Source organism: Megachile rotundata, chromosome 11 (genome assembly GCF_050947335.1).
Source record: "Megachile rotundata isolate GNS110a chromosome 11, iyMegRotu1, whole genome shotgun sequence".
Taxonomy (NCBI): Eukaryota; Metazoa; Arthropoda; class Insecta; order Hymenoptera; family Megachilidae; genus Megachile; species Megachile rotundata.
Genome location: NC_134993.1, coordinates 9,138,167 through 9,162,868, shown reverse-complemented (window position 1 = coordinate 9,162,868; position 24,702 = coordinate 9,138,167). Strand labels below are relative to the sequence as shown.

At 30.3% G+C, this 24,702-nt stretch overlaps 5 protein-coding genes and 1 pseudogene across 12 annotated transcripts; 3 read left to right on the top strand and 3 right to left on the bottom strand.

The window, feature by feature from the left end:
• Positions 1-467: 467 nt before the first annotated feature.
• Positions 468-10,133, top strand: Khc (kinesin heavy chain). The gene is made up of 14 exons (XM_076537044.1): positions 468-1,026; positions 3,457-3,598; positions 3,681-3,854; positions 3,960-4,228; positions 4,307-4,553; positions 4,629-4,865; positions 4,940-5,286; positions 5,367-5,570; positions 5,643-5,783; positions 5,861-6,145; positions 6,227-6,412; positions 6,483-6,686; positions 6,747-7,041; positions 7,621-10,133. The coding sequence occupies exons 1-14, from the start codon at positions 868-870 to the stop codon at positions 7,695-7,697; spliced, it is 2,967 nt and encodes a 988-aa protein (XP_076393159.1). The 5' UTR covers positions 468-867; the 3' UTR covers positions 7,698-10,133.
• LOC100879812 (uncharacterized) lies at positions 10,132-16,340 on the bottom strand. 6 transcript variants are annotated; one of them, XR_013039834.1, is made up of 8 exons: positions 15,732-16,217; positions 15,547-15,664; positions 14,872-15,228; positions 14,519-14,797; positions 14,132-14,424; positions 13,619-14,057; positions 13,388-13,530; positions 10,132-10,478 (listed from the first exon to the last, which is right to left on the bottom strand). XR_013039834.1 is itself a non-coding variant. In XM_076537052.1 (8 exons), the coding sequence occupies exons 1-7, from the start codon at positions 15,821-15,823 to the stop codon at positions 10,958-10,960; spliced, it is 1,974 nt and encodes a 657-aa protein (XP_076393167.1). In that variant the 5' UTR covers positions 15,824-16,340; the 3' UTR covers positions 10,132-10,478; positions 10,942-10,957. The 6 variants fall into 6 exon arrangements, 4 of the variants coding, with proteins under 4 accessions (XP_076393167.1, XP_076393166.1, XP_076393169.1 ...); XM_076537052.1 differs by adding an exon at positions 10,942-11,134 and having other exon boundaries at positions 13,388-14,057; positions 14,884-15,228; positions 15,732-16,340; XM_076537051.1 differs by adding an exon at positions 10,942-11,134 and having other exon boundaries at positions 13,388-14,057; positions 15,732-16,334.
• LOC100879922 (uncharacterized) lies at positions 11,294-12,210 on the top strand. Its single transcript, XM_012283298.2, has 3 exons — positions 11,294-11,492; positions 11,573-11,764; positions 11,848-12,210. Exons 1-3 carry the CDS (start codon positions 11,413-11,415, stop codon positions 11,939-11,941), a joined length of 366 nt encoding a protein of 121 aa, XP_012138688.2. The 5' UTR covers positions 11,294-11,412; the 3' UTR covers positions 11,942-12,210.
• A 262-nt stretch (positions 16,341-16,602) lies between the features above and the next one.
• Rpt6 (26S proteasome regulatory subunit Rpt6) lies at positions 16,603-18,520 on the top strand. Its single transcript, XM_003702407.3, has 6 exons — positions 16,603-16,831; positions 16,898-17,042; positions 17,116-17,526; positions 17,611-17,837; positions 17,910-18,185; positions 18,258-18,520. Exons 1-6 carry the CDS (start codon positions 16,814-16,816, stop codon positions 18,396-18,398), a joined length of 1,218 nt encoding a protein of 405 aa, XP_003702455.1. The 5' UTR covers positions 16,603-16,813; the 3' UTR covers positions 18,399-18,520.
• Positions 18,521-19,274: 754 nt separating this feature from the next.
• LOC100881272 (ADP ribosylation factor 4 pseudogene) lies at positions 19,275-20,777 on the bottom strand (annotated as a pseudogene).
• A 440-nt stretch (positions 20,778-21,217) lies between these two features.
• On the bottom strand, positions 21,218-24,017 carry Hsepi (D-glucuronyl C5-epimerase). Of its 3 annotated transcripts, XM_076537056.1 has the most exons (8): positions 23,770-24,017; positions 23,601-23,679; positions 23,362-23,512; positions 23,027-23,155; positions 22,249-22,962; positions 21,976-22,163; positions 21,740-21,891; positions 21,218-21,637 (listed from the first exon to the last, which is right to left on the bottom strand). In XM_076537056.1, exons 3-8 carry the CDS (start codon positions 23,497-23,499, stop codon positions 21,360-21,362), a joined length of 1,599 nt encoding a protein of 532 aa, XP_076393171.1. In that variant the 5' UTR covers positions 23,500-23,512; positions 23,601-23,679; positions 23,770-24,017; the 3' UTR covers positions 21,218-21,359. The 3 variants fall into 3 exon arrangements, with proteins under 3 accessions (XP_076393171.1, XP_012138683.1, XP_012138682.1); XM_012283293.2 differs by having other exon boundaries at positions 21,218-21,891; positions 23,770-24,016; XM_012283292.2 differs by having other exon boundaries at positions 21,218-21,891; positions 23,362-23,509; positions 23,770-24,016.
• Between the last annotated feature and the right edge of the window lie 685 nt (positions 24,018-24,702).

Below are 24,702 nucleotides of genomic sequence, written 5' to 3'. Positions count from 1 at the left end.
GAGCCGATCCGATGAAATACACGTATGCGGAAAGATTAAATCAAATTTCGAAACCCCGAAACTTTCGGGATCCCGATTCACATCAATCAAGATCTTACTAGAAGTTTGCAATCCGCGCTCGATTTCGAAAGTTCGGGATCTCACACACCCTAGACACGTGAGATTTAATAGAAAAGACAAATAATAGTTCAAATTTGACGAACTTTCGACTATATCAATTGTCAGTAATATTTCGCGTAAAAAATTGATCAGTTCTAAGTAGGGAGTAACTGCGAATTGAATTGCGCAAAAATTTTTAATTTAGAAAATTACTTTTTGTCCTATTTTTTGGGAGAATCGACCACAGTGCGACGTGTACACAGTCACGGCAACGTATGATATTCATTGGTGATGTTTCGAGTGCGCAAGTAGCGAACAAGCGTTGCACGACGCGCGCGCACGTTTAGTCAGCCGCGTTTGCGCTAAAACTTTGCCTAGACTTCTGATCAATTGCTTTTTTAGAGAATCGTATATAATCAAAGATCTCGTTCTAATTTAGTTTAGAATAGTGATGTATTAAAAGGTAATATCGCCGTAATTATTCTTATCGTCCATGTTCCTTTCCCGGTTCGGTGTAAGCGCAATAGTCGATTCTCACCTTTGCACACGCAAATCAGTCCACCCGCAAAAATCGTCGAGCAACGGCAGCCATCTTTACTGGCTCCGAAACGGGCTGTGGTTTGTGACAGAGAGACGGTAGTGGTTCTTGATGCGGTTCGCGAGACCATCTCGTCGCCTATGCACTCTACAAGGGATCGGAAATCATTCTTAAGTGCGGTTAATCAGAAGAACTAAGGAACTCGTGTCACGAATCCGAACTACCAAAATATGGCAATGGAGACGCCGAGGGAGCGTGAGATTCCCGCGGAGGATAGTATTAAGGTAGTTTGTAGGTTTCGACCATTGAACGACTCGGAGGAAAAGGCTGGCTCCAAGTTCATCGTCAAATTTCCTTCTGGCGGCGAAGAAAATTGCATTTCTATCGGGGTATGTAAAACATACGTCATTCTCTTTTTTAGTTATTACTGCTCGTTAACCGTGTTCGGCCTACGTGTGATGTCACCGCACACAGCTGACAGCTGCTTTTGAGTCCTTCTTCTGCGGTATTTTACATGATATGAATTTAACGCCGTTTCGAGCATATTTTAAATATCATACTATGATTCACATTTGTTATCTTCGATGAAATCGATTTTATTCCACTTCATTGACGCACCTATTTACACCACCGATTAAATTTTAATTTTGAAATAGACATGTTCGCTAATTATCGTCTTATTTTTTTTCGATTATGGAAATAATTGATTGTTTCTTCAGCAGCTAAAATTGTTGCTCTTCCGAATTTATTATTTCTATAAATATTTTGTATGAATTTCAAGTTCGCGAAATATTTAATGAAAGGAGGAGTGTCGAATAAGGCTCTATTTTGGTCCTTGGAGTTAAAAAAAAAATGAAGTATTTATTTTTATGGAATTTATGTACATTTTGAGAATAGATCATATATCTGGAAATATATATTCATCATGTATCATAAAGTTCATTGTTAATTACAGTATGATGTCTTTTAAAGAAACCTTAAATATTCCCTTCAGACTTCAATGAATTTCCTTACATATAGTTTTATGTATAGATCATCAAAAATTTATTATTTAATATTAAAGTTTTACCAGAATTTATCTTTATTTCCAATAAAAAGATCATGGTTACCTAAAAGCTATCGGAATAATATTTTTGTACATAAGTATAGTGATTAGTAATTTACAAAGAGACCAATCACTGTTCTGAGATTTCATTTGTTTATATTAAAAATAGGTGTAACAAAATTACGGAACAATCTGCATGAGACTAATTTATGTGCTTTAGAATTTTTCACAAATTAGTTAGAGTTATAAGTATATTGATTGTAAAATAAATTGTAGGAAATAGTTACATAAAATTGGAATGCGAGATAAAATTGATAAACTACATTTTAAATTTGAAAAAAGAAACTTTGAGCATGGTAAAAATTATAAAAATTATAATCAAGAATAGATATGAGATCATAAATTTCTTCAAAAGTGTTGATATTGCAGATAATTGAGAAGTATAGGAAGTCAAGATATTATTAACGCTCGAGAAACTTGTACCATTCTAAGAATTACATCTAATTCAACATTAGCGATGCAAGAATTTACAAGTATGAACTTTAGATATGAACACAACATAAGAAGGAAAAAATGACAATGTGTTATGTTCATTGATAAAAAGAACATAATTCAATTTTTCATGAACAGTTATGAAATGTATATACATGCAAAGAATAATTTAATTCAACTAATGAGTTAGAAGCAGTAATAAAGCAAGCACAGAGAATAATATTCAAAATATTTGTTATAAAATTTATTTAAATTATTACTTAAATAAAGATGGAAAAATTATTAGTTATATAATAACATGTAACATTTCTTCTACATATTATAGTTTTCACCTGAATTTCTAAACTTGTTTTATCATTTCACTTTATCCTTTTTTAATACAAACTGATAAGATCTTTAGAAAAAACTATTGACAGTGATTAGGCTCTTTGTAAGATACTCACGGAAATATGGCTTTTGTGCTAAAACATTGGATTTGTGAGACCATAAAAGGGTGTATAGGGATATTCGTAACTTGAAGTAAAAAAATTGAAGGAGACTAAAACAAAGTCTTATCAATATTCCTCTTATATTCAAATTCTACACTAATCAATGATTCTATACTTATGCTAAGTACTATAGCATAGTTGCACAATATCGAATAATATTAAAAAGTAAATTTTTTTGAAGTATATAAATAAACATAGATAAAGTGATTACTATCAATGATCTCAATTGACAATACTTTCCTAACTGATAATGAAATATTATTGTTTTCAAATTTCATATTATAAGATTAATAATCTCTATATGTTATCTAGCTCATGCTTTTGTAATTATCTCTAACTAAGAACACCAAAAACTTTTTATCATCATATGTTATTTGTAAGAAATAATAATTTTAGTATTCTTATTACAATTAAAATTATTTGTAATACATTTAGTTCTGATTACACATTTTCTTTCTCTACTTGAATATATCAGTTCGTACGAAAGCCTTTTGATCTCCTTTAAAACGTGGCAAAGATATTGCTATTGTTTCAAGAGCCACATGGAACAAAGCCTTATTCAGTGAAAATGCTCTTCTTCTTGCCTTATACTTCTTCATACTACATAGAGTTTAAGGGATATGTCTTTTCTCATGAAGTTTTCATTATATTTTACACAAACCATTTGCAGAATAAAAATAGTTTTATTGAATCTGAGAAATTGATAAATGTTTCTGTATTATTAATTTTTATAATTAATATCATATGGATTACTTAAATATGTCTTTCTACTTAATACTGCAATGTTATTTTAGGGAAAAGTATACCTTTTTGACAAAGTATTTAAACCAAATGCTACTCAAGACAAAGTATACAATGAAGCAGCTAGATCAATTGTCACAGATGTGTTGGCAGGATACAACGGCACTATTTTTGCATATGGTCAAACATCTTCAGGTAATGGGACATAAGAAGAATTAGTAATATATGACAATAGATGTCAATACATTTTATTGACAAAATATCTGTACATAATTAGGAAAAACACATACGATGGAAGGTGTTATTGGAGATCCAAATAAACAGGGTATTATACCCAGAATTGTTAACGACATTTTCAATCATATTTATGGCATGGAAGAAAATCTGGAATTTCATATTAAAGTATCATACTTTGAAATTTACATGGATAAAATCAGAGATCTCCTTGATGGTAAGATTCTTATTAGACAACTTAAAAATACATTAAAAGGGACATATCTCTTATTAAGTACTTATTGAATTTTTTTGCATCTATTATCACTGCTTATATTTTCAGTGTCTAAGGTGAATCTCAGTGTACATGAAGATAAAAATCGAGTTCCATTTGTAAAAGGTGCAACAGAGCGCTTTGTATCTAGTCCTGAGGAAGTATTTGAAGTTATAGAGGAAGGAAAATCAAATAGGCATATTGCTGTGACTAATATGAATGAGCACAGTTCGCGTTCTCATTCTGTGTTTTTAATAAACGTCAAACAAGAAAATTTAGAGAACCAAAAGAAGCTTTCTGGAAAATTATATCTTGTTGATTTAGCTGGTTCAGAGAAGGTATGTATGATTTATTTAGATAAATTATTCATTATTTTTATTTTTGAACATAATTATTATGTTTATTTTATACTTTAGGTTTCTAAAACCGGAGCAGAAGGCACTGTGCTTGATGAAGCAAAAAATATTAATAAATCTCTGTCCGCTCTTGGCAATGTAATTTCAGCTTTAGCTGATGGAAATAAAACTCACATTCCTTATCGTGATTCAAAGTTAACTAGAATTCTGCAAGAATCTCTTGGTGGAAATGCTAGGACTACAATTATTATTTGTTGTTCACCAGCTAGTTTCAATGAATCAGAAACAAAATCCACTTTAGATTTTGGTAATATGCGAAATTTTTCAAATTTCTTTGACAAATACATGTAGTTGTTTAACTAGTTTTGTATGTATTTTTCAGGTAAACGCGCTAAGACTATCAAAAATGTTGTATGTGTTAATGAGGAGTTGACAGCTGAAGAATGGAAGCGTCGCTATGAGAGAGAGAAAGAAAAGGCAGCTAGATTGAAAGGAAAAGTTGAGAAACTGGAGGCGGAATTATCACGTTGGCGACAGGGTGAAACAGTTAAACCAGAAGAACAAGTTAGTCTGGTTGAAGGGCCAGATGTTACAACACCGATCAATATGTCCATCGAGGGTAATTGTTTAAATCAATTGATGAAAATTAAGATATTATATCCCATAAACTATATGATTATTATAAATATCTAGGTAAACTTGATGATGGTCCAATGCCAGCTACTCCTGGTGGCAGTTTGTTAGCTGGTTCCTTGTCCAATGAAGAAAGACAGAAATTAGAGGAAGAACGCGAAAGACTTTACCAACAATTAGATGATAAGGACGAGGAAATTAATCAACAGTCACAATATGTCGAGAACTTAAAAGAACAAATAGACGAACAAGCAGAATTAATTGCTACTGCAAGACGCGAATACGAGAAGCTCCAACAAGAAATGAATCGAATACAACAAGAGCATGAAAATGCTAAAGAAGAAGTGAAGGAAGTTTTACAAGCACTGGAGGAGTTAGCAGTTAATTACGATCAGAAATCTCAGGAGGTAATCATTAACAATGTATTATGTTCTTTGTATTTAAAGACCTTAAAAGAAACTGTTATATCACCTGTATATTCTTACAGGTTGAAATAAAGAACAAAGAGTTGGAATCCTTGACAGAAGAACTTTCAACGAAACAAGCAGCATTGAATAGTACTTGGTCAGAATTACAGCAATTACGTGACATGTCTGCTCATCAAAGAAAACGTATTGCCGAAATGTTAGCGAACTTCTTAAAAGATCTGGGTGAAATTGGAGTAGCTATTGGCGGCGAAGAAAACTTGAAGGTAAATGAATCATTTGAGATATCCCTACGATGTTTGTGTAACTGAAAATATTTAAACAATTATATTTCGTAGGTTGCGCAAGAAAGTAATGGTAAACTCGAAGAAGAATTTACGGTAGCACGACTTTTCATTAGCAAAATGAAATCAGAGGTGAAGAATTTAGTACAACGTTGCCAAGGATTAGAAAGTTTCCAAGTAGACTGTAACAAGAAAGTAAGCGTTCGATTTCGTACTCTTTGAATTAATTGCTTTTCAGTTTACACGTTATGATACTCATTCATAAATTTTAGGTTGCTGAATATGAAAAAGATCTGGCCGAATGTCGTTTATTAATTTCGCAACACGAAGCTCGCATGCAAACACTAACAGAATCAATGAAAGTAGCTGAAGCACGTAAACGTGCTTTAGAAGAAGATGTTGACGCTTTGCGCGAGGAATGTGCCAAGTTAAAGGCTGCAGAACAGGTACAAGCAGTTACAAACAAAGAAAAGGCAGAAGAGAAAGAAGCAGCAACGAAAATGAGAGTAGCATTGGAGGAACAAATGGATCAGTTACGAGATGCTCACCAGAAACAGGTTTCTATTTTATAAAATATGTAATTAACTTATCAGATCAAGGTTGTATGTGGTATTGCTAATGTTTAAATATTATAACAGGTTGCTGCGCTCAGAGATGAGTTATCTGAGAAACAAGAGTTGATTAGCGAACTTAAAGACTTGAATCAGAAGTTCACATTAGCGCATCAACAAATGCAAGCCGATTACGAACGATTGAAACAAGAAGAAGCAAACAAATCTGTGAAACTTCAAGAACTTATTTTACTTAACGAACGCCGTGAACAAGTATGTGAAAATTTGATCGTGACATGTAATGGACAACCGGAAATTGTATTAACTACTTTATTTTTTATAGGCTCGAAAAGACCTCAAAGGTCTAGAAGAAACAGTAGCCAAAGAACTTCAAACATTGCACAATTTACGTAAATTGTTCGTCCAAGATCTCCAGACTAGAATAAAGAAGACTATGAATGCGGAAGATAACGAAGATGATGGTGGATCACTTACACAAAAACAAAAGATTTCCTTCCTCGAAAATAACTTGGATCAGCTTACAAAGGTATGTTATAAATTGTCATCGTATGTTCTTTTTATTCTTAACATTTGTGTGTCTTTATAGGTTCACAAACAACTAGTGAGGGATAATGCTGATCTCCGATGCGAATTACCTAAACTTGAAAAGAGATTACGAGCAACAGTGGAGCGTGTGAAAGCTCTTGAAACAGCATTGCGAGATGCCAAAGAAGGTGCAATGCGAGATCGCAAACGCTACCAGTATGAGGTAGATAGAATTAAAGAAGCAGTTAGACAAAAGAATTTGGCCCGTCGTGGACCTAGTGCACAGATTGCTAAACCAATCAGAGCTGGTCAACACCATTTAACTAATCTTAACGCTATTAAAACAGTAAATCGTGGTAAGTAATTAATTTGTAGATAATTACTTATTTTATAAATTTATCTTCTAACTATAAGATAGTGAATTTGTTCGATTTTTATGAAATGACATTGTATTTCACAATTTCAAGTGTTTGTTGTAGAGTCACTATATGGCCTTAGACCAACATTTTAATGCATAAATGTAGGAAGAAAGGACTTCTATTAGCTTTTTCGTTCGTTGGCGATCGCTTCTTCACTGTTTTCACATACATGCACCACATTTTACTTTAAAACGTCATTTTCGCCGTTTACTTGCAGTTCCCCTCGTTCACTCACTCACTCACTCTCTACATCTCCTATCCATCTATAATGGTTAACAAAATCGAACAACTTCATGTATAATATATCTAATTGATTAGAAATTATTAGACAATTTTTATTTATACATATATTTTTTAACTGAATAAAACTATTACTTATATAACTAATTTTTAGTTAATTAATATTTTTGTTAACTCAGTTTTGATATTTGTTTATTTTTTTTCATGTTTCTATTCAGATATGGGTAACAACGTACCGTGATCGTGAGCATAATGCCAAAACCTTCACTTTTACAGAAAACGAATGCAAGAACGCTTTCATCGATAAAAACAAAAGAGTTCCAGGGACTTTAATTTATAGTGGATACACATAAATGTTACAATTATATAGTAAGGGTAATAGACGTAATATATCCGCAAGGAGCACCGCCAGTTCTTTTTATTTGTCTCGAATCAAGCATGTGCTTAGGTATATTCAAATAAGTGCATTAAGTTATGAAATTAATGCTGCATGTCCTATCGATTTGTAAATAGTTAATTTTTATAAATTATTTAATTTAATATCATGCACGATAAATAAAGGTGAATGTCTATCAAATAATCATGCAAAGGCCTCTCGTAATAATGATGTACTATTTATTTCAAGTCGAAAGTTTGTATATTATGTTCTATGTATCAAATGTTTAAAAACTTTTTAAAAAAACAAACAGGTTATATTTATTGCAGAATAAAAATAATAAATTCCCGAAAGTGACTAAAGACGATTCGTTTGACTTGTCCATAGTAAATCTGCTATCGACATTAAATTTGCGAACAAACGAGGCAGTAATATATTAAGATTTGGTAGGTATCGCTAACATAAAATGCGATTGGACATGCGGCTTTGAAAAAAAAAATTGTAGGAATGATCGTGGCTTATAAGTATTTATAATTGTAAGAATTCTCTCCATCGCTATTAACAAATTTGTGACAACAGACTTTATTCGGACCTGTTTAGAAAGCCCGCTTAATCAAGAATTAAGTTTGTTGGCTGTTCTGGTAATTATGAAGGTCCAGGAACCAATGGCTTTATGAGAGAACGTTTACGACAGAACAATTTCATCCCTATCTTCCTTCACGTTTATTTTATTAATTATATAGTATAGTTTTCATTGCATCAATCTTTATACAATCATCTAATTTAAATTAATTTATTATCGCTTTTTCTTGTTTATATCAGAGGCTTTTATACTACACTTACAGTTTACAGACCGACAAAAGTTGGTCTGCAGTAAGTTTCTTTTCTCGTTTTAGTCAGTTTACAATTTCTTCATGATGAGCTTACGCTCAAAAGTTACCTAGATGTATATCGTACGTCTAATTGAGAGCTATTGCACAGGTCTGCTTAAGTTCCTAAAACCTGTTGCAGGCCACTGAAAATTGACTCATGCACACATTTTCTTTTTTGTCCTTCCAGTGTAATTGTTGAATAATAACGTATACATATTTTTTTAAGTAATTCTAATCCTTAATTATATTTGTCAATGATTAATGCTTCTCGACGTATACTTTTTACATCTATTTTCGTGATTATTTTATACACGGTTCTCTTAGAAATTTATGAGCCACACGTACTTGATGTATTGTCTAGAGCAGGAGAATTCTAAATATTATTATAATTTAAGATATAGTTTTCGTAAACTGTGCGCAACAAAATACCTGTTTGTTTGTGATACGCCGGAATCTTGTTACGCTCAGATCGTTTATGGTATGTAGGCAAAAAGAATTAACATTTTCTTTATAAATCATTCTCTTTCACGTTGTTATGAACAACGGACAGAAATCATATTTCCATGTGAGATCATTTTTGTCATCTTCCGTTTTTTAACTTTTGTGATATCGAGGGTGAAATTGTGTTTGCTGATATGCAAAGACAAGTGCGTGGTGCATAATGAGTGCAATTATTATCGAAATATTCTTGTCCAATGTATGTAAATATAATCGTACCCCATTACATTACTTTGGCAAATTGACAAATCTATCTTTGCAAAAATGCCCTGTTCGTAAAAAGGCTACAAGTACATGTATTTATCGCAAAACACACTTAATATTAGCATTTCAAAGCCTTAACAATTTTCAAAATATTATCATGCGATTATGTATTTTACATTCTATCGTGCAAATAAGGTATCAATGTATCTGCTGAACTTCGAACGTGATTCAATATTTTCTTAAATTATTTCATTGTAAAGTAAAATACTAGCTAATTTTTCAGTTATGAATTTTGGGCATCTACTACTTTTCCTTACTGCATAACATTTATTTTTATAGTGTATTATAAAGACATTCATTTCTTAATACAAAACAAAATCTAAAATGATGTTTTTGTCACGTTTAAAATATTAAAGTTATTCAAATTAATGCAATATTTTTTTCTGTTAGATAATATTTGTTATTTTTTTACTTCATAATTTATATAATTTGTGTAACTGAAACAAATAATGGAGCTTAAAGAATTCCCCGAATTTTATTGTATAAAAAAATACGTAAAAAGTGAGATGCTTGTCAGGAAAGATCTTTCTAATCGAAAATTCTCGATATACGCATAAAAAAAGAACAGAAAGAATACCAGAGTTATTATTATTTTCTTAATATGTTGAATGTGTTTAAAATTATAACAAAAAGAAAAAGTAGTTGACTTGTAATGGTATATTCACACAAGAAAACAAGAATTACTGTTAAAAACGAGGTTGATCTATAACCGCTGCCGTTTTTTTGTAAACTGTACGAAATATGCGGATGTGAAGGAAATAAATAAGTTGACAGATGTAGATATTCGTTTCATTGTTTTAGAAACATACCGAAGAAAATGTACAGAGAAAGTGCGACAAATTCATGTAGCTTAATATCATGTGCTTTGTTACACTATGCTTCAAAAAATTATTGTATAATCTCATTACATGCGTTGATTTAATCAATTTCCACATCATATGAAATCGCAGACACTTTAGAAAGAAATTATACTGAAGCTCGATGGTGCATAGCAAAGTCTTTAAGTATTAAAGTAGATTTACTATATAAAAATGCCAATGCAAGTAATAAATTCTCTTTTACTGCATGCCTTGTCTAGATATAATATCATTTGAAATTCTTGATCTTGTTCAGGTCTACCTCATCTGCAGCAGAAAGTAGAATGAAGTAGGAATTTCAAGAAATTTTCTTAGAATTAGGTGGTAAATTTATATGCAGAATTTACAGAGGCTGTAACTACAAGGTACTACATAATCATAAACTCTCATTTAATTAAAATTGCTTCTAAGAAATGTACTATTATCATTCTTATTAATTACCGCTTGATTAATAAAATCAAGTCAATGTCTGCATTAAGAACATTTTTGAGTGAAATACTATTTAAATTTTAAATACTAATTCTTAGATAGCATATTTATTTAATAATAAAATAATTTATATTATCTGTAATATTTGCATTTATTTGATAGTCAAAACAATGAATATTTAACTATCCTTAGTGATTTTATAATATTGTTATCCGTGTAAATATATATATGATGATTTACATCTTAGTTCGGTGTTACAATAAACTAAATATTTATTTCATTCATTTGCTTGTTATTGTACCATTTAAAGATGGATGCTATGAACTGGAATTTAAAACAGCCATGTGTAGGGAGCTCATCGTTAACAGATGTACGAAACAAATTATTTCCAAAGAGTAAACTTGATCGAGCACCAGTATTAAGTGAACCAAAGTACACGCCAAAAACATTAGTGGGCAACTGGTATGAGCGCAGAGCAGAACATGTACCTCAATCTGATAATTGGAAAACAACGTATGACATAGATTATAAAGCTCATATTAATAAAACTTGGGAAAAAAATCAGAATGCAAAGTGGGATAACAAACTGAAACTTGAGGTACAGAAGACACTTTATGGATATAATTTAACATAACTAAATAGCATTCAACTAAACTAAATAGTATTCAACAAGTGTAATTCTGTTAAACAACAATGTTTTTAAATATCACTTTATAATAAGGGTTTAGCTCAAGAAATATTACTAAATCATAGAAAGGAGTATAGAGACAACATGACAACAACTTATGATTTATGTTATAATATTTTACCAAAAGATCTTCAAGAACCTAGAATTAGATCTTATAATGCAAGGTACATTTTCTCTATGTACCAATTAAATATTTCTGTGAGCAACGCAGTGGTAAAGTGATATAAAATTTGTACACTTGAAGACAACGAAAATGGATACCTGAATTAGATTTGACAAAAAGTTTTGGTACACTGACAAACTTTGGGTTAAAAGATATGATGGAAGAAGAAATATATAGGAATTCGGAAGAAGGAATAGCCAAATGTCGATGGGGCACTACTTACACAGAGGAAGTTGGAAGACTGAAACCAATAGATACCGAACCAAACATTAAGTAAGTTAATATATAAAACGGTAATTATTTTTTAAAAATCATTTTGTAATTCTCTATAATTACTAAATTTAATTTTTATAAAGATTCCGCAGACGTGTAGTGGATTTTAATGTACCAGATCTTAAACACCTTGAACGTAAATTACCAAAGGCAAAGCACTGCTTATTTCTAATATAAATTCAACATTAAAAATCAACATAAATTTAAATATAAATTTAATATCCCAGGTAAAGATATTATAATATTTATTAAATTATTTTAACATTATGTTGTAACATAATAAACATGCTATATGTACTTACAAATATGTAGAATGCTAGGAATTTTGTAATTCATACATATATAAAAAATTGTGGAACAGTATGTATTTTTTAGTACTTGTTTCAAATGCATTAAAAATTGCAATTTATTAGCAGTCTTATGAGTCAAAATTGAAAAAAAAGAAAGCAATAGTTATATGGAGGCACAGAGTTATAAACGTAGTACAATTAGACTTAAAAGTTTAAGATTATTTTTACTAAAGTTTCAAAATCATCGCAAAATTTGTATTCTGATGGTGTTTCTTTTTAATGGTATTGCTAACTTGTACTTTTACCGCCTGCGGTTGCTTTAATTATAGAATTATTGAGAAGAATTTAATTTTCATTGTCATTAAAAATGTATTAAATACATACTTGAAAACTTTATTGTACACATTATTAAAAATTGTAATAAAAACTTAGAACATATTAAATCTGAATGAATGATTTAAAAACAAAATTGTTTTTATTTTCACATAAAACAGTACAAGACTGCAAATACCAAAATTTACAAAAACAAAGTCAACATATATTACAATAACAATATTATTCCAACACGATTATAAAGCTATGTATTAATATATTGTGGTGCGTCATGAGAATTTGAAAAATAGTATTAGTCTTTAATGTGTATATGTAATATTAAAATTACATAAAAAGTGGAGAATCATTAATATAAAGAACATAATTTCATATTATCTTCTTAAATCTTAATTCTTAAATTTGTGGACTATGTATATATCTTACTAATGAACACACACGGAGAACATTTTTTTTATCACAAGTTCGACAATTTCGAATGTCATACAAATGTTTCGTCAAATCAATATTTCATTTTTCATTATTTTACGTTTAACTTAATACTCGGATTATTGTCAAAAACTTTATATTTTATACAAATACAAATAAAAAAATAATATCTACTTACAATGACTTACAGCAAATAAATGAATATTAACAAAAATTTGTGATAATAGAAAACTTTACACTGGCAGTATACAGCATCTATTCGTTAACAGAGTGAAATATTTCCATTTCACTAATTAATTACTAATTATTAAAAAATAATTATTCACTAAAACGGTAATCAATGTAATATTTGATTGATAACTAAAATACGTATACACGGCAAATATGAATTAAGGAAGAATAACGGAAAAAAGTATGATTTGTACCCTGTTCAACGTAACAAAGTAGTACACAATACCACTATATTTAGTACAAGTGAACCACATAAAAGAGCCGGCAACCAAACAGGACTTGTTACGATAGTGGTATGACTAGGAAACATTTGAATTTCAGAAGGATTTTTGATATCACTTACGTTCACGTTTTGTCCTTGTAATGATTGATCGATAAAAACTGAATTATTCTTTTTATAAGCCTCGGGCAGTAAAAATGACTGTGATGCATAAAAATTCGGCGACGCACATCTCATTGTTTGATTACTAACTAAACTTTTTGGTTCTGGAAATGAGAAGTATGCATTCTGTTGATTAAAAGATCCAACAGGATGAATATTATTTTGTCTCAAAGTAGAACAAGATTGCGTTACATCTGACATAACTGAACACTGATCGAATTCATGTACAGACGGTTCTCTGGATGGAGCGAAATTAGAACACGTAGAGCCAAAGCCAGAGCTTTGACTGGATGATCTAGACAATGGTGGCACATCAATATCTTCCTGCCAATAACCACCAGCTACCCATGATGTTTGCGTAAATGATTTTAATTTCGGTGGCGATAAAATGTTCCTTTTATTAGCCTTTCTGAAGAGTTCAAGACTGTTTGTACCATACACTTTCTTTTCAAAAATCTTGGGTGCTTTAATTGTATATTTAGGTTTATCTTCACTTAACGATAACATACTTAATGTGCTCAGACTATCGTTCAGTGAAAAGTTTTCTATCACACTTTTTTTATTTGAAAGTACGGAATTAAATATTGCATTACTGTCCTTGGCAGATGATAACTGTGATTCGTGATTTTGACTGTAAGATAATATGCTAATTTAATTCATTGTTTTTATATTATATTTAAAATTAGTTAAAACTGTATTACTTACAATGGAGTTTGAAAAGATGTAACTTTTGAGTTCACTGAATTTTCAGTGTAAAAAGGCGTTTGTTTTGTTGTATTTGATGAGAACAATGATTCATTAGTAATTGTTTTATTTAAATCATTGGCAGCTTTAGAATTAAAATTATGTTCATTTAAAACATTTGTGTATAAATCAGGCAGTGTTGTATCCTTTGTGGAAGATTCAATTTTTTTGAATGACATATTTTTATTTATTGTACTTTTATGAGATTTAGGCTTAATATTGGTAAAGCCTATAGCCAAGATAAATAACATTATCTAGAAAAGAATAATTGGAAATTACTAATCTAATATGGTATGTGTTGAAATATAAATTTCAGTACTATGTATTGTATTTAAATGTTTAGCATACCATATGATAACTTGTTATGTATTCAAGAGAAAACCATGCATTCTGTAAATCTGTTTTAATCAATTTTGCATCTTTAAAAGGTAAAAGTACAATCATACAAATCCAAAAGAATATAAGAAATGTATCAGAATTTCGTTTTCTTGAAGAGCTTGACCAATGAGCACAGACTTGGAAAAATAATCCTCCAATTGGTAAATATACAAAATCCATATTATATGCTATCATAGAACTTAATATCGTTGAAATTGTTCTGCATACTGGTTCAGAATATTTTGTACTCTGCAAAAAATAAAAAAAATATGATGAAAGATAGTTATATAACATCTATTGATTATTAAAATATAAATACCTACATTAATAATTACATTAAAAGGTTTCTTCTTAAAGAATAACATTTTATATTCAGCAAGCCATAATGCTTGTTTCCTTAATACATTATGTACTGTAATTTTACAATTTGCACATAATGGGTATTGTTGTTCTAAACTATCTTTGAACTGTTTTATTTCATACTCATAATTTCTTTCACTTGTAGGTACATATTTAGACAATTTGGATATTTTTAACGTTTCCTTAATGTTACACTGTGCACAAAGATCGTTGTTTGCAACTTTATTGGCCAATGTATCCTGCCTCACTGTACAGTATCTTTTGTTTTCGTTAGCCGAGGTTTTATATTGTTCTGGTATATTATATGCGTAATCACCATTCTAAAATATGACATGGAAGAAAACATACAAACAGTATCCCCAAATATACATGGTAGTGTAAAAAGTATTAATGACACTGTTGAAACAGACTGTTTTGATTTTGCATCAAGATATTCCCATAAACATAAATATATTTAACGAATCAATTAACTCAACCTGGTGAAATAATCAAAATATATTATGCATAAAATAATATTAAATGCATTAAGACATTAAGAACTATTTTTCATTACATGAATGTAACATTTAATACATACCATACATGTATTATTTTGAATTAAGTGTGCTATGAAAGTTTAATTGAATATATTGATTTACCTTAGAGAAACCATTATACTGTTCACAATGTGGACACATCCACCAATTTAGCTGTTGCCGCCAAATCTTAGTATTAGTGTTGCAAAACCAGCAGTTTACTTGTACCGGCCACCTCAATCTAACATAAATAAAACATGGCACAATTGTTACAGTCAATGAAAGAAACAATCTAAAGAAATACTTACTTCAGTTTTTGAACAACAGTGATAATTGTGACCACTGTTAACAAAATGACGGAAAAAATTGGCACGAAATTGAACCACAAGTCGAATTCCATTTTTTTATGCAAAGAAATTGTAATAGTTAAAGACAAAGTTCATCTCCCGCCAACCGGCTAAAATGCCTCTTTCTTAACCTATGTATCCGAAACTGTATAAAAAGCATGCAGTCACGTGGCGTGTTGAATTTGCACGTAGCACTTGATTATGTATTAACTATAGAAAAACACCATTCACCACGCGTATTAAATCTTCATTAAAAGATATAAATTAAATAGATTACAACATCCTAAACAAATTCCCTACCCCACCGCTATTTTATTTCATAAAATTATTATCATCTATCAAGTACCGTTACCGCTCACCCCTTCCAACACTACTTGTAATATGAAGTCATGGATGACATATACAATAGACCAGTCATGCAATGCATTTTTGTGTCACGAAGACGCTAAACTACTCCTATCATTTTTGTGTCACATTCTGCAGCATCGATTGAGATATATTAGAAAAAAATAGAGCAGATTTTCACCCCTTTTAGTATTGAATATTTTATGCAGTATTTGCTCAAAAACTACAAAATCCTTAGCATTATGTTTTGCTTTGTATAATAAATATAATCGATAGTACAAACAGGACATATATTTACGTCATCTCAGGATACATATTGCTAAATACCTATATATATCATTGCCTACATAATGAGCTTTAATATATCAGAATAATATTCCGTTAGAAAATTAATATTTATATAATTCAAATTTTATAATCGATATATTGAAATTATATTAATCGAATGCTATCGATATACGAAGAAATATAGCAATTAATCGATTCTCGAAGTAAGATTGAACATTCGTCTAGTATCATCAGTATCATACCATACCATACATACAGTAGTTCTCAATGACAAGCAATTCCTACAGCGGATCGTATAAAACTGTATAAGATTTAAATTTTAAACTTTTCTCTTCCTTTTTGTAAGTAAATGGCAGTGTAGTATTCGAGAATTTATTGATTATAGTTCAGCATAAATAGTGAGTGCAACAATGACGCTCACAAATAAGGTAAGCGATCTAACCTGTCTTTAAACATATTATTGTATTTAATTTTTAATCATTTTAATATCATAGATGGAAATAGATGAGAAGATCGCAAAAGGAGAAGGTTTTAAACCGTATTACATTACTAAGATTGAAGAGTTGCAATTAATTGTAGCTGAAAAAAGTCAAAATTTAAGAAGATTACAAGCACAGCGTAATGAGCTCAATGCAAAAGGTATATCATTCGTCTCTTCAATTCATTTCTTACGTTTTGTACATGTTGCTATACAAATTTTGTATTTTTTCAGTACGTATGTTACGTGAAGAGTTACAACTTCTTCAGGAACAAGGGTCATATGTTGGAGAAGTTGTTAAACCAATGGATAAGAAAAAGGTTTTAGTTAAAGTACATCCTGAAGGAAAATTTGTAGTAGATATAGATAAAAACATTGATATTAACGATGTAACACCAAATTCAAGAGTTGCATTGCGTAATGAAAGTTATACTTTGCACAAAATTTTACCAAATAAAGTTGATCCACTTGTTTCACTTATGATGGTGGAAAAAGTACCAGATTCTACATATGAAATGGTTGGTGGATTAGATAAACAAATTAAAGAAATCAAGGAAGTTATAGAATTACCTGTTAAGCACCCTGAATTGTTTGATGCTCTTGGAATTGCCCAACCTAAGGGGGTACTGTTATATGGCCCTCCAGGTAAATAAGTGGAAGGAAAATATATTTATTTTTCTGATCATGAAGTATTATCATAACAGTATTTAATCTTAAATTTATGTTCAGGTACTGGCAAAACTTTACTGGCAAGAGCAGTAGCCCATCATACAGAATGTACTTTTATTCGTGTGTCTGGTTCTGAATTAGTACAAAAGTTCATTGGTGAAGGTTCACGAATGGTTCGTGAACTTTTTGTAATGGCAAGGGAACATGCACCATCTATAATATTTATGGATGAAATAGACTCAATTGGAAGTTCTCGTATTGAATCTGGATCCGGGGGAGATAGTGAAGTATGTTTTATATTACATATTTTGTAGTGTGAATGTTTCATAACATTTTATTGTAACATAATTAATTACCAGGTTCAACGAACTATGCTTGAATTACTCAACCAATTGGATGGCTTTGAAGCTACAAAGAATATAAAAGTTATTATGGCAACAAACAGAATTGATATATTAGATCCTGCCTTATTACGACCAGGACGTATAGATCGTAAAATTGAATTTCCACCTCCAAGTGAAGCAGCACGTCTTGATATTTTAAAAATTCACTCGAGAAAAATGAATTTAACTCGAGGTATAAATTTAAGGAAAATTGCAGAACTTATGCCTGGTGCATCAGGAGCAGAAGTGAAGGTATATAATGTAATTTCTATAATTGTGGTATTTTCACAATATTATGATTACATATTTTGTTTCTCTTTTCAGGGTGTATGTACAGAAGCTGGTATGTATGCTCTCAGAGAACGTCGAGTTCATGTTACTCAAGAAGATTTTGAAATGGCTGTAGCAAAGGTGATGCAGAAAGATTCAGAAAAAAATATGTCGATCAAAAAATTGTGGAAGTAATTCGTTATTGGCTATATTTCATTCTTTCTATACCCTTTGCATTTTTTGTAAAATCATTTGTGAACAACCTATAACTTTAATTGAAATGTATACAAAATAAATATCATAGTTATAAGAACAAATTTTACTAAATTATTTAAGTAGGAGTAATAGCATCTCTTCCTTTAATAACTTACAAATTCTACCTAAACTGTAAGCTAGCAATAAAGGAAATGAGCTGAACACTTAAAACATTATAAATAAGTATTCATATTCAAATATTTAAAAATTAATGCTTTATTCTGTCATATATGTACATATTATTCATTAGTAGACAACATTTCTGTAATTTATTAATTATCCTTTATGGAGTGGACATGAAGTAGAATTTTATAGTGCATAAAAATAACACTACATATTAACAAATAATTTGATACATTATATATTATACAGTGCATATATTGATAACGTACTGTTTTGTACTATAATAACTTGTTATGAACATAAATTTTAAAAATATTATTACAAAAAAGAAACTGCAATGACAGAAATTTATTACTTCATATCTTTTGTTTCTAAATCATGCTTTTAACTTATAAACATATGATAGTTTACAATACAAGTACACCTCTAAAAGAGAAAAACAATAAAATTATAAATAAGGAAAAAAAGGTAAACTTTAAAAATTTTTATAATTTATTGTTATTATTACTTATTCTATAATTTATTATTTATTCAAAAAAACAGGATAATAAAAATTGTAAATTATGCAATATATATTTCATTTTCAATTTGCTGCACAGACGCAGAGTAAAGTGCATAGAAGTATAAAACTTGCTTATATTTTCTTTTGTATAATAGTTTTATTACAAAATAAAAATAACTTATATATTAAAATTAATGTAGAAATATTTCATGTTTATTTTCAATCCAAGATACACTTCCAATTGAACTTACAACTTTCTCAAGTGGAATTATAAATCATGTACAAACAATACAGAACTAGTAAATATACACACTCATCTAATTTATATTTTTTCTTCTTGTTTGAAAATTTCACGTTAAAAATGAAAACAATATAAGCATCATATCTGTTAAATCGGTCGTTATATTCTATTATCTCAAGCAATTTTTATCTTAGAAATTACAATCACAGTGGTATTAAATATGTACACATAGTGCATAATCTGATAAAACGAAAATTGCGACCTGCCTTCTACGTCCATGCTCAATGATGAAACTGTTCATGAAGGTTATAAATAACGACAATGCTTTATCACTTTTTAGCAAGTTCATTACTCAACCAGTCAAGTCCTTCGTACAATCCATGTCCTTGAGTGGCACAAGTACTTTGAATATACCAATGACGTCCCCGCAACGAATTAAGTCCTAATTTATCTGTAAGTTCTGCCGCAGACATAGCGTTCGGAAGATCCTGTTTGTTAGCGAAAACTAAGAGAACTGCATCTCGCAGTTCATCTTCCTTCAACATGTTTGCTAATTCACGTTCAGCCTCTGCGATACGTTCACGATCATTACTGTCAACAACGTAAATGAGGCCCTGCGTATTTTGAAAGTAATGTCTCCAGAGTGGTCTGATTTTGTCTTGGCCACCAACGTCCCATACCGTGAAACATATATTCCTGTACTCAACAGTTTCAACGTTGAATCCAATGGTAGGTATTGTTGTGACAATCTCGCCAAGCTTCAATTTGTATAATATTGTAGTTTTGCCGGCAGCATCCAAGCCCACCATTAATATCCTCATTTGCTTTTTACCAAAAAGTCGAGTGAGCAGGGTACTAATTGTTAGGCCCATTTTGTTTGGGAAGACACTTAACGTGATTTGAAATATTCAAACTGATATCTTATTGTTTGGAAAATTTGATTGGAACTATATACGTGTCACGCGGCTCACTTGTACACTTGCCGTCACTAGATGACGCGCAATGCCGGCTTTCTCGTTAGTGGTCGACTGAGCTGTGACTCATATATATTGCTCCTGTCCGTATTTAAGTGGTATCTTTATGATAAGGCATTAACCCCATGGATTTTGTAACTGACGTGTCCTACGTGTTCGTTTTTTGGATTGAGGAAAAACGCGTTTTTCCTTCAATGTCCTTTCATCTTCTTTTTTAATGTTGCAATATTCCAGTTACATTGCATTTATGACGAAACGATGATACACGCATGGAATGTCAAGATTTTTGAATCTTGAAAATGTGACGTTAACAACAATCCCAATTAACACACCTTAGAGACAGTATCAAACGTCAGCTCAAACTGGACTCATTCCGGAAATAGTTGGTGAAATTGGTTACGAACACCACTTTCTTTAGAGTCATTATTTATTCCGCGGAAGAACATACTCATCAGATGACGAATTCTGCGCGTCTGCGCATGGCGATTCTGATTGGTTCACGTGTTCTTCGTAAACTTAGCCATCTAGCTGAAGGTGGGAAGTAATGGAACTAATTTTGAATACAATTTTTACATTTATTAATTTTTCCGACCTGTTAACACATTTAAAACGATCTAGAACTAATTTGTATTGCTTTTCGAAGCAATTTGATACATATAGCAATTTGATCGTCTATTAAATGTGACCTTTAGGTTATTAAAAAATAGAAGCAATCATTTATATTTAAACCAGTGACTGCAGTAGTCAATGTTTAAACATAACAATACATTAATATTTTAGTTAAATATAAAATGGTAAAAATTTATTTTACTATTTTACAATAATATAATTGATATAATGTATCTTACAGTAACCTATGATAAAAATTTTTTATTTATGATCATTGATAATTTCATGCAACAATAATTACACAAACAAATATTTTGGTCCGCTTTATTTTGTGAATGTTGGAAATTATGTACAAAATGTATGTTACAAAACAAAAAATAAACGAATTATTAAGTATCGATAAACAATGAACGAAAAATTAAATGCAGTCAGTCAACTCATGAAAAAATGAATTAGTTATGTGCAGCTCTCTTACCATTCATGTAACCTATCCATCGTTCTGCTGTAGCAGTAAATAGTGGATCATTGTCAATTGAATTTAGAAGAAGAAGCTGATTAATATGAGTGGAATGATAATCCCACCTAGCTAAATTCGGAGCCGTTTTTAATGTAAAATGTCGTAAATCGTATGTAGTACCAGAGCCGGTATCGTACAAAGTTAACATGTTTTTCAATGATGTCATACCCTGATTAAAAAGGCGGGATGCTTCTTCTGCATCCTTACCAGTTGCTATACTTTTTAGATCATATAAACCAATTAAAGAATAAATAAATCCATTGAGAATAAAAGAAGAGGGGGTTGTAGGGTATTCTTCGTACCATACGTATTTACCTAAAAATACTGCAGCTACTCCTCCTCTGCTAGAGGATAATCTAAAAGGTTGTAAACCTCTAATAGCAGCTTGTAAATATTTTTCTTCACCAGAATGATAATACGCTCGTGCTAATACAGAAATAGCATGTCCTTGACCCATGCTAGAATACCTATGCAAATAAACATTTTAACAAATTGAATTAATGTTCCCTTTACAAAATATGAACACTTTGTTTTAACAGAAATCAAAGTACCATCCAGGTTCAAGAGTTGCCATGCCAGGAGCAACTTTTCTTCGGACAGGATTCGGCCATCCACCGGAACTAATGTTTTGATTAGCTACAAACCACTTTGCTGCATCATAAAATTGTTCCATGTGTTCACTTGTGGATAATGTTACGTTATCAATCATTCCAGATCCATACAAGGTTATTTTTATCATCTATAAAAATAGAAACAGATTAGAATAAAGCATGCTAATTAATAAAAAATATATTTCAATACTAATATCATTTATTTTAAATTACCTTTAATTTGGAACGAGATAACTTCTTTTTATTTTTATCATTTAAATATAAACCTTTCTGTAAATCAATAACTAAGTCTCTAGTAAACCGTTTCCACTGATGATTAATTTGTCCAATTCCATAGTACACATGATTGTTATAAGCATGTAATACTATATTACTTGTAACATAATGAAGATAATAAATTTCTTTCTTTTCCCTAGATTGTAAAGTGATTACAATGCTTCCATTGTCTTTAATGTTAAAATCCCATTTTAATACAAAATCTAATACATGGTCTAGCTTCAAAGTAATTCCAGAAGTACTAGTTTCTGGTGTAGCAAATTTTATTACATGGCTATTAGAATGTTTATCAAATATTCTAGATGCAATAGATCCTTGAGGTATAGTCCATTCTCTTTTAACTTTATCAGAATCCTCAATAATTTTTCTATGAGGTTCTGGTTCTGTTAAATTTTTGCTGTAATGCGAAAGTCCGAATTGAGCTATTTGAGTAGGATAATAATATCCTTGACTTTCCCATTGAGTAGATATTGGTACTCCGTCGTTTCCGCTTATGCATTTAACACGCTCCCGAACTTCAACATTATAATTTTCAAAAGTCATAAATACCCCTCTGGGATCATATTTTCCTTTAGGATTAACAATTTTTGAATAACTATGTAACCATTCAAATCTTTCTAAGCCATCGTATGTTGCCAATTTTCCATAAATCTATTATATTGTAAAAACATTAATATCATTTATATACCATTAGAAATATAATTTTTACATTTACCTCAAAATATTTGTGAATAAATGAAAATGGTATGTAGACTTCATCTCCTTCCTTACGACATCCAATTGAATAATCACCATTTATGTGACAATCTATTTCTTGGTATCCAGTTTCTAAATTTACTCGATCCTTCATGAAAAACATAAAATAATCACTAATAAATGTTACCTTGATAGAATTTTTTTAAAGCATGATTAATGTAGTAATCATCTCTAAAAATATCAGATGTATTACATAATAATTATTGGAAAGATAAAATACAATATGTTATTTCATAAAAATATGAATTTATGTTAATTGTATTTTATGCAATTCAAACTACACTGTATACTTACTCTATGTTGAAATTTTGATTTCCAATCAGTATTTTTAAAAAATGATGGGCTGTTACAATTATTCCATGATGTCAATATTGAACTTAATACTGCAACTATTATTATCAATAATACTGTCTTAAAATTCAACCTCATCATCCTGTGAAATCTGCTGATATTAATTGCAAATTATCACGACTGTCTTATTTTATAATTATGTAAAAATATACAAATTCATAATGTAACAGTGCAATACTTACAGAAGTTAAAATTTGTTGCCGCTTTCTATTAAAAATAATTTTGATTAAAATCATAGATTAGATTTTTCATTCTTGGAAACTGTAACATTATAAACAAGTTCAGAAATAATTATTGAAAAGTAATGACTAATAAATATGTGTATCTGTCAAAAACTTTTAAATTACATACATGTTTTCACCCCTTTTATGGAAATACAGTTTATGTTTTCCATTGGGGTTATTTTATATTTAGTCATCGATAATTATCGTAAGCAACAAATGTCTCATACATATCACTTGTTTACATAGTATCGATAAATTATCAAAAGTTGACGTTATGTCTATTTTGAACTCTTGAACATGTAAGGTATTTCCTAAAAATGGTGCATACAAGCTTGTTACAGAATTTGAGTTTGTATACTTCGTTCTATGATAGACTAGTCGATTTTTCTTAAAACGAAGTATAGAATTTTTCCCTAGAATACCCTAGAATTCACTATCAAGATATTCCAACCAGGTCACATTTCTAATGACTTTCTGAACACTTAGTTGCACTTCTTTTCGCATGAGAATACCGCCCTAATTGACGCGTTGCATTCTACAGTGGTATATTAATTCTATTGAAGTCTATAAACTCTATGTTCTACGGTAAAACGCATGCGCTTTTTTCACAATTGTGGCGCCGAAATTATATACATAGCGGACAGAATATTTCATGATTTCTAATTCTTGTTAATCAGAGTATTTTCTGTTAATTATACGACATATTTCTCTTTTGGTATTTATATATTTTTTAAATGTATTTGAAAAATCGAGTACAATGTTCTTTTTGTTTTGTTCACTTACCACATAACTAATGATTAACGTTATTTATTTCATTTTTTCCACATTGTATATGGTCATAAAAGCAAAAACAGGATATACAAAAGTACACACTCATGTTTGAAAATTTTCATAGGTTGTTGACCTGCGCGAAAGAAAATTGCCCTCTTGTGAAATAAAATATAATATTTTTATATAAATACTTGTTTTAATTAAAGTAAGAAATGTAATGTTTTTATTATTTATACTATATCAGTTTAATGATATGTATATTTTACAAATATCTGTATTATGCTAATGA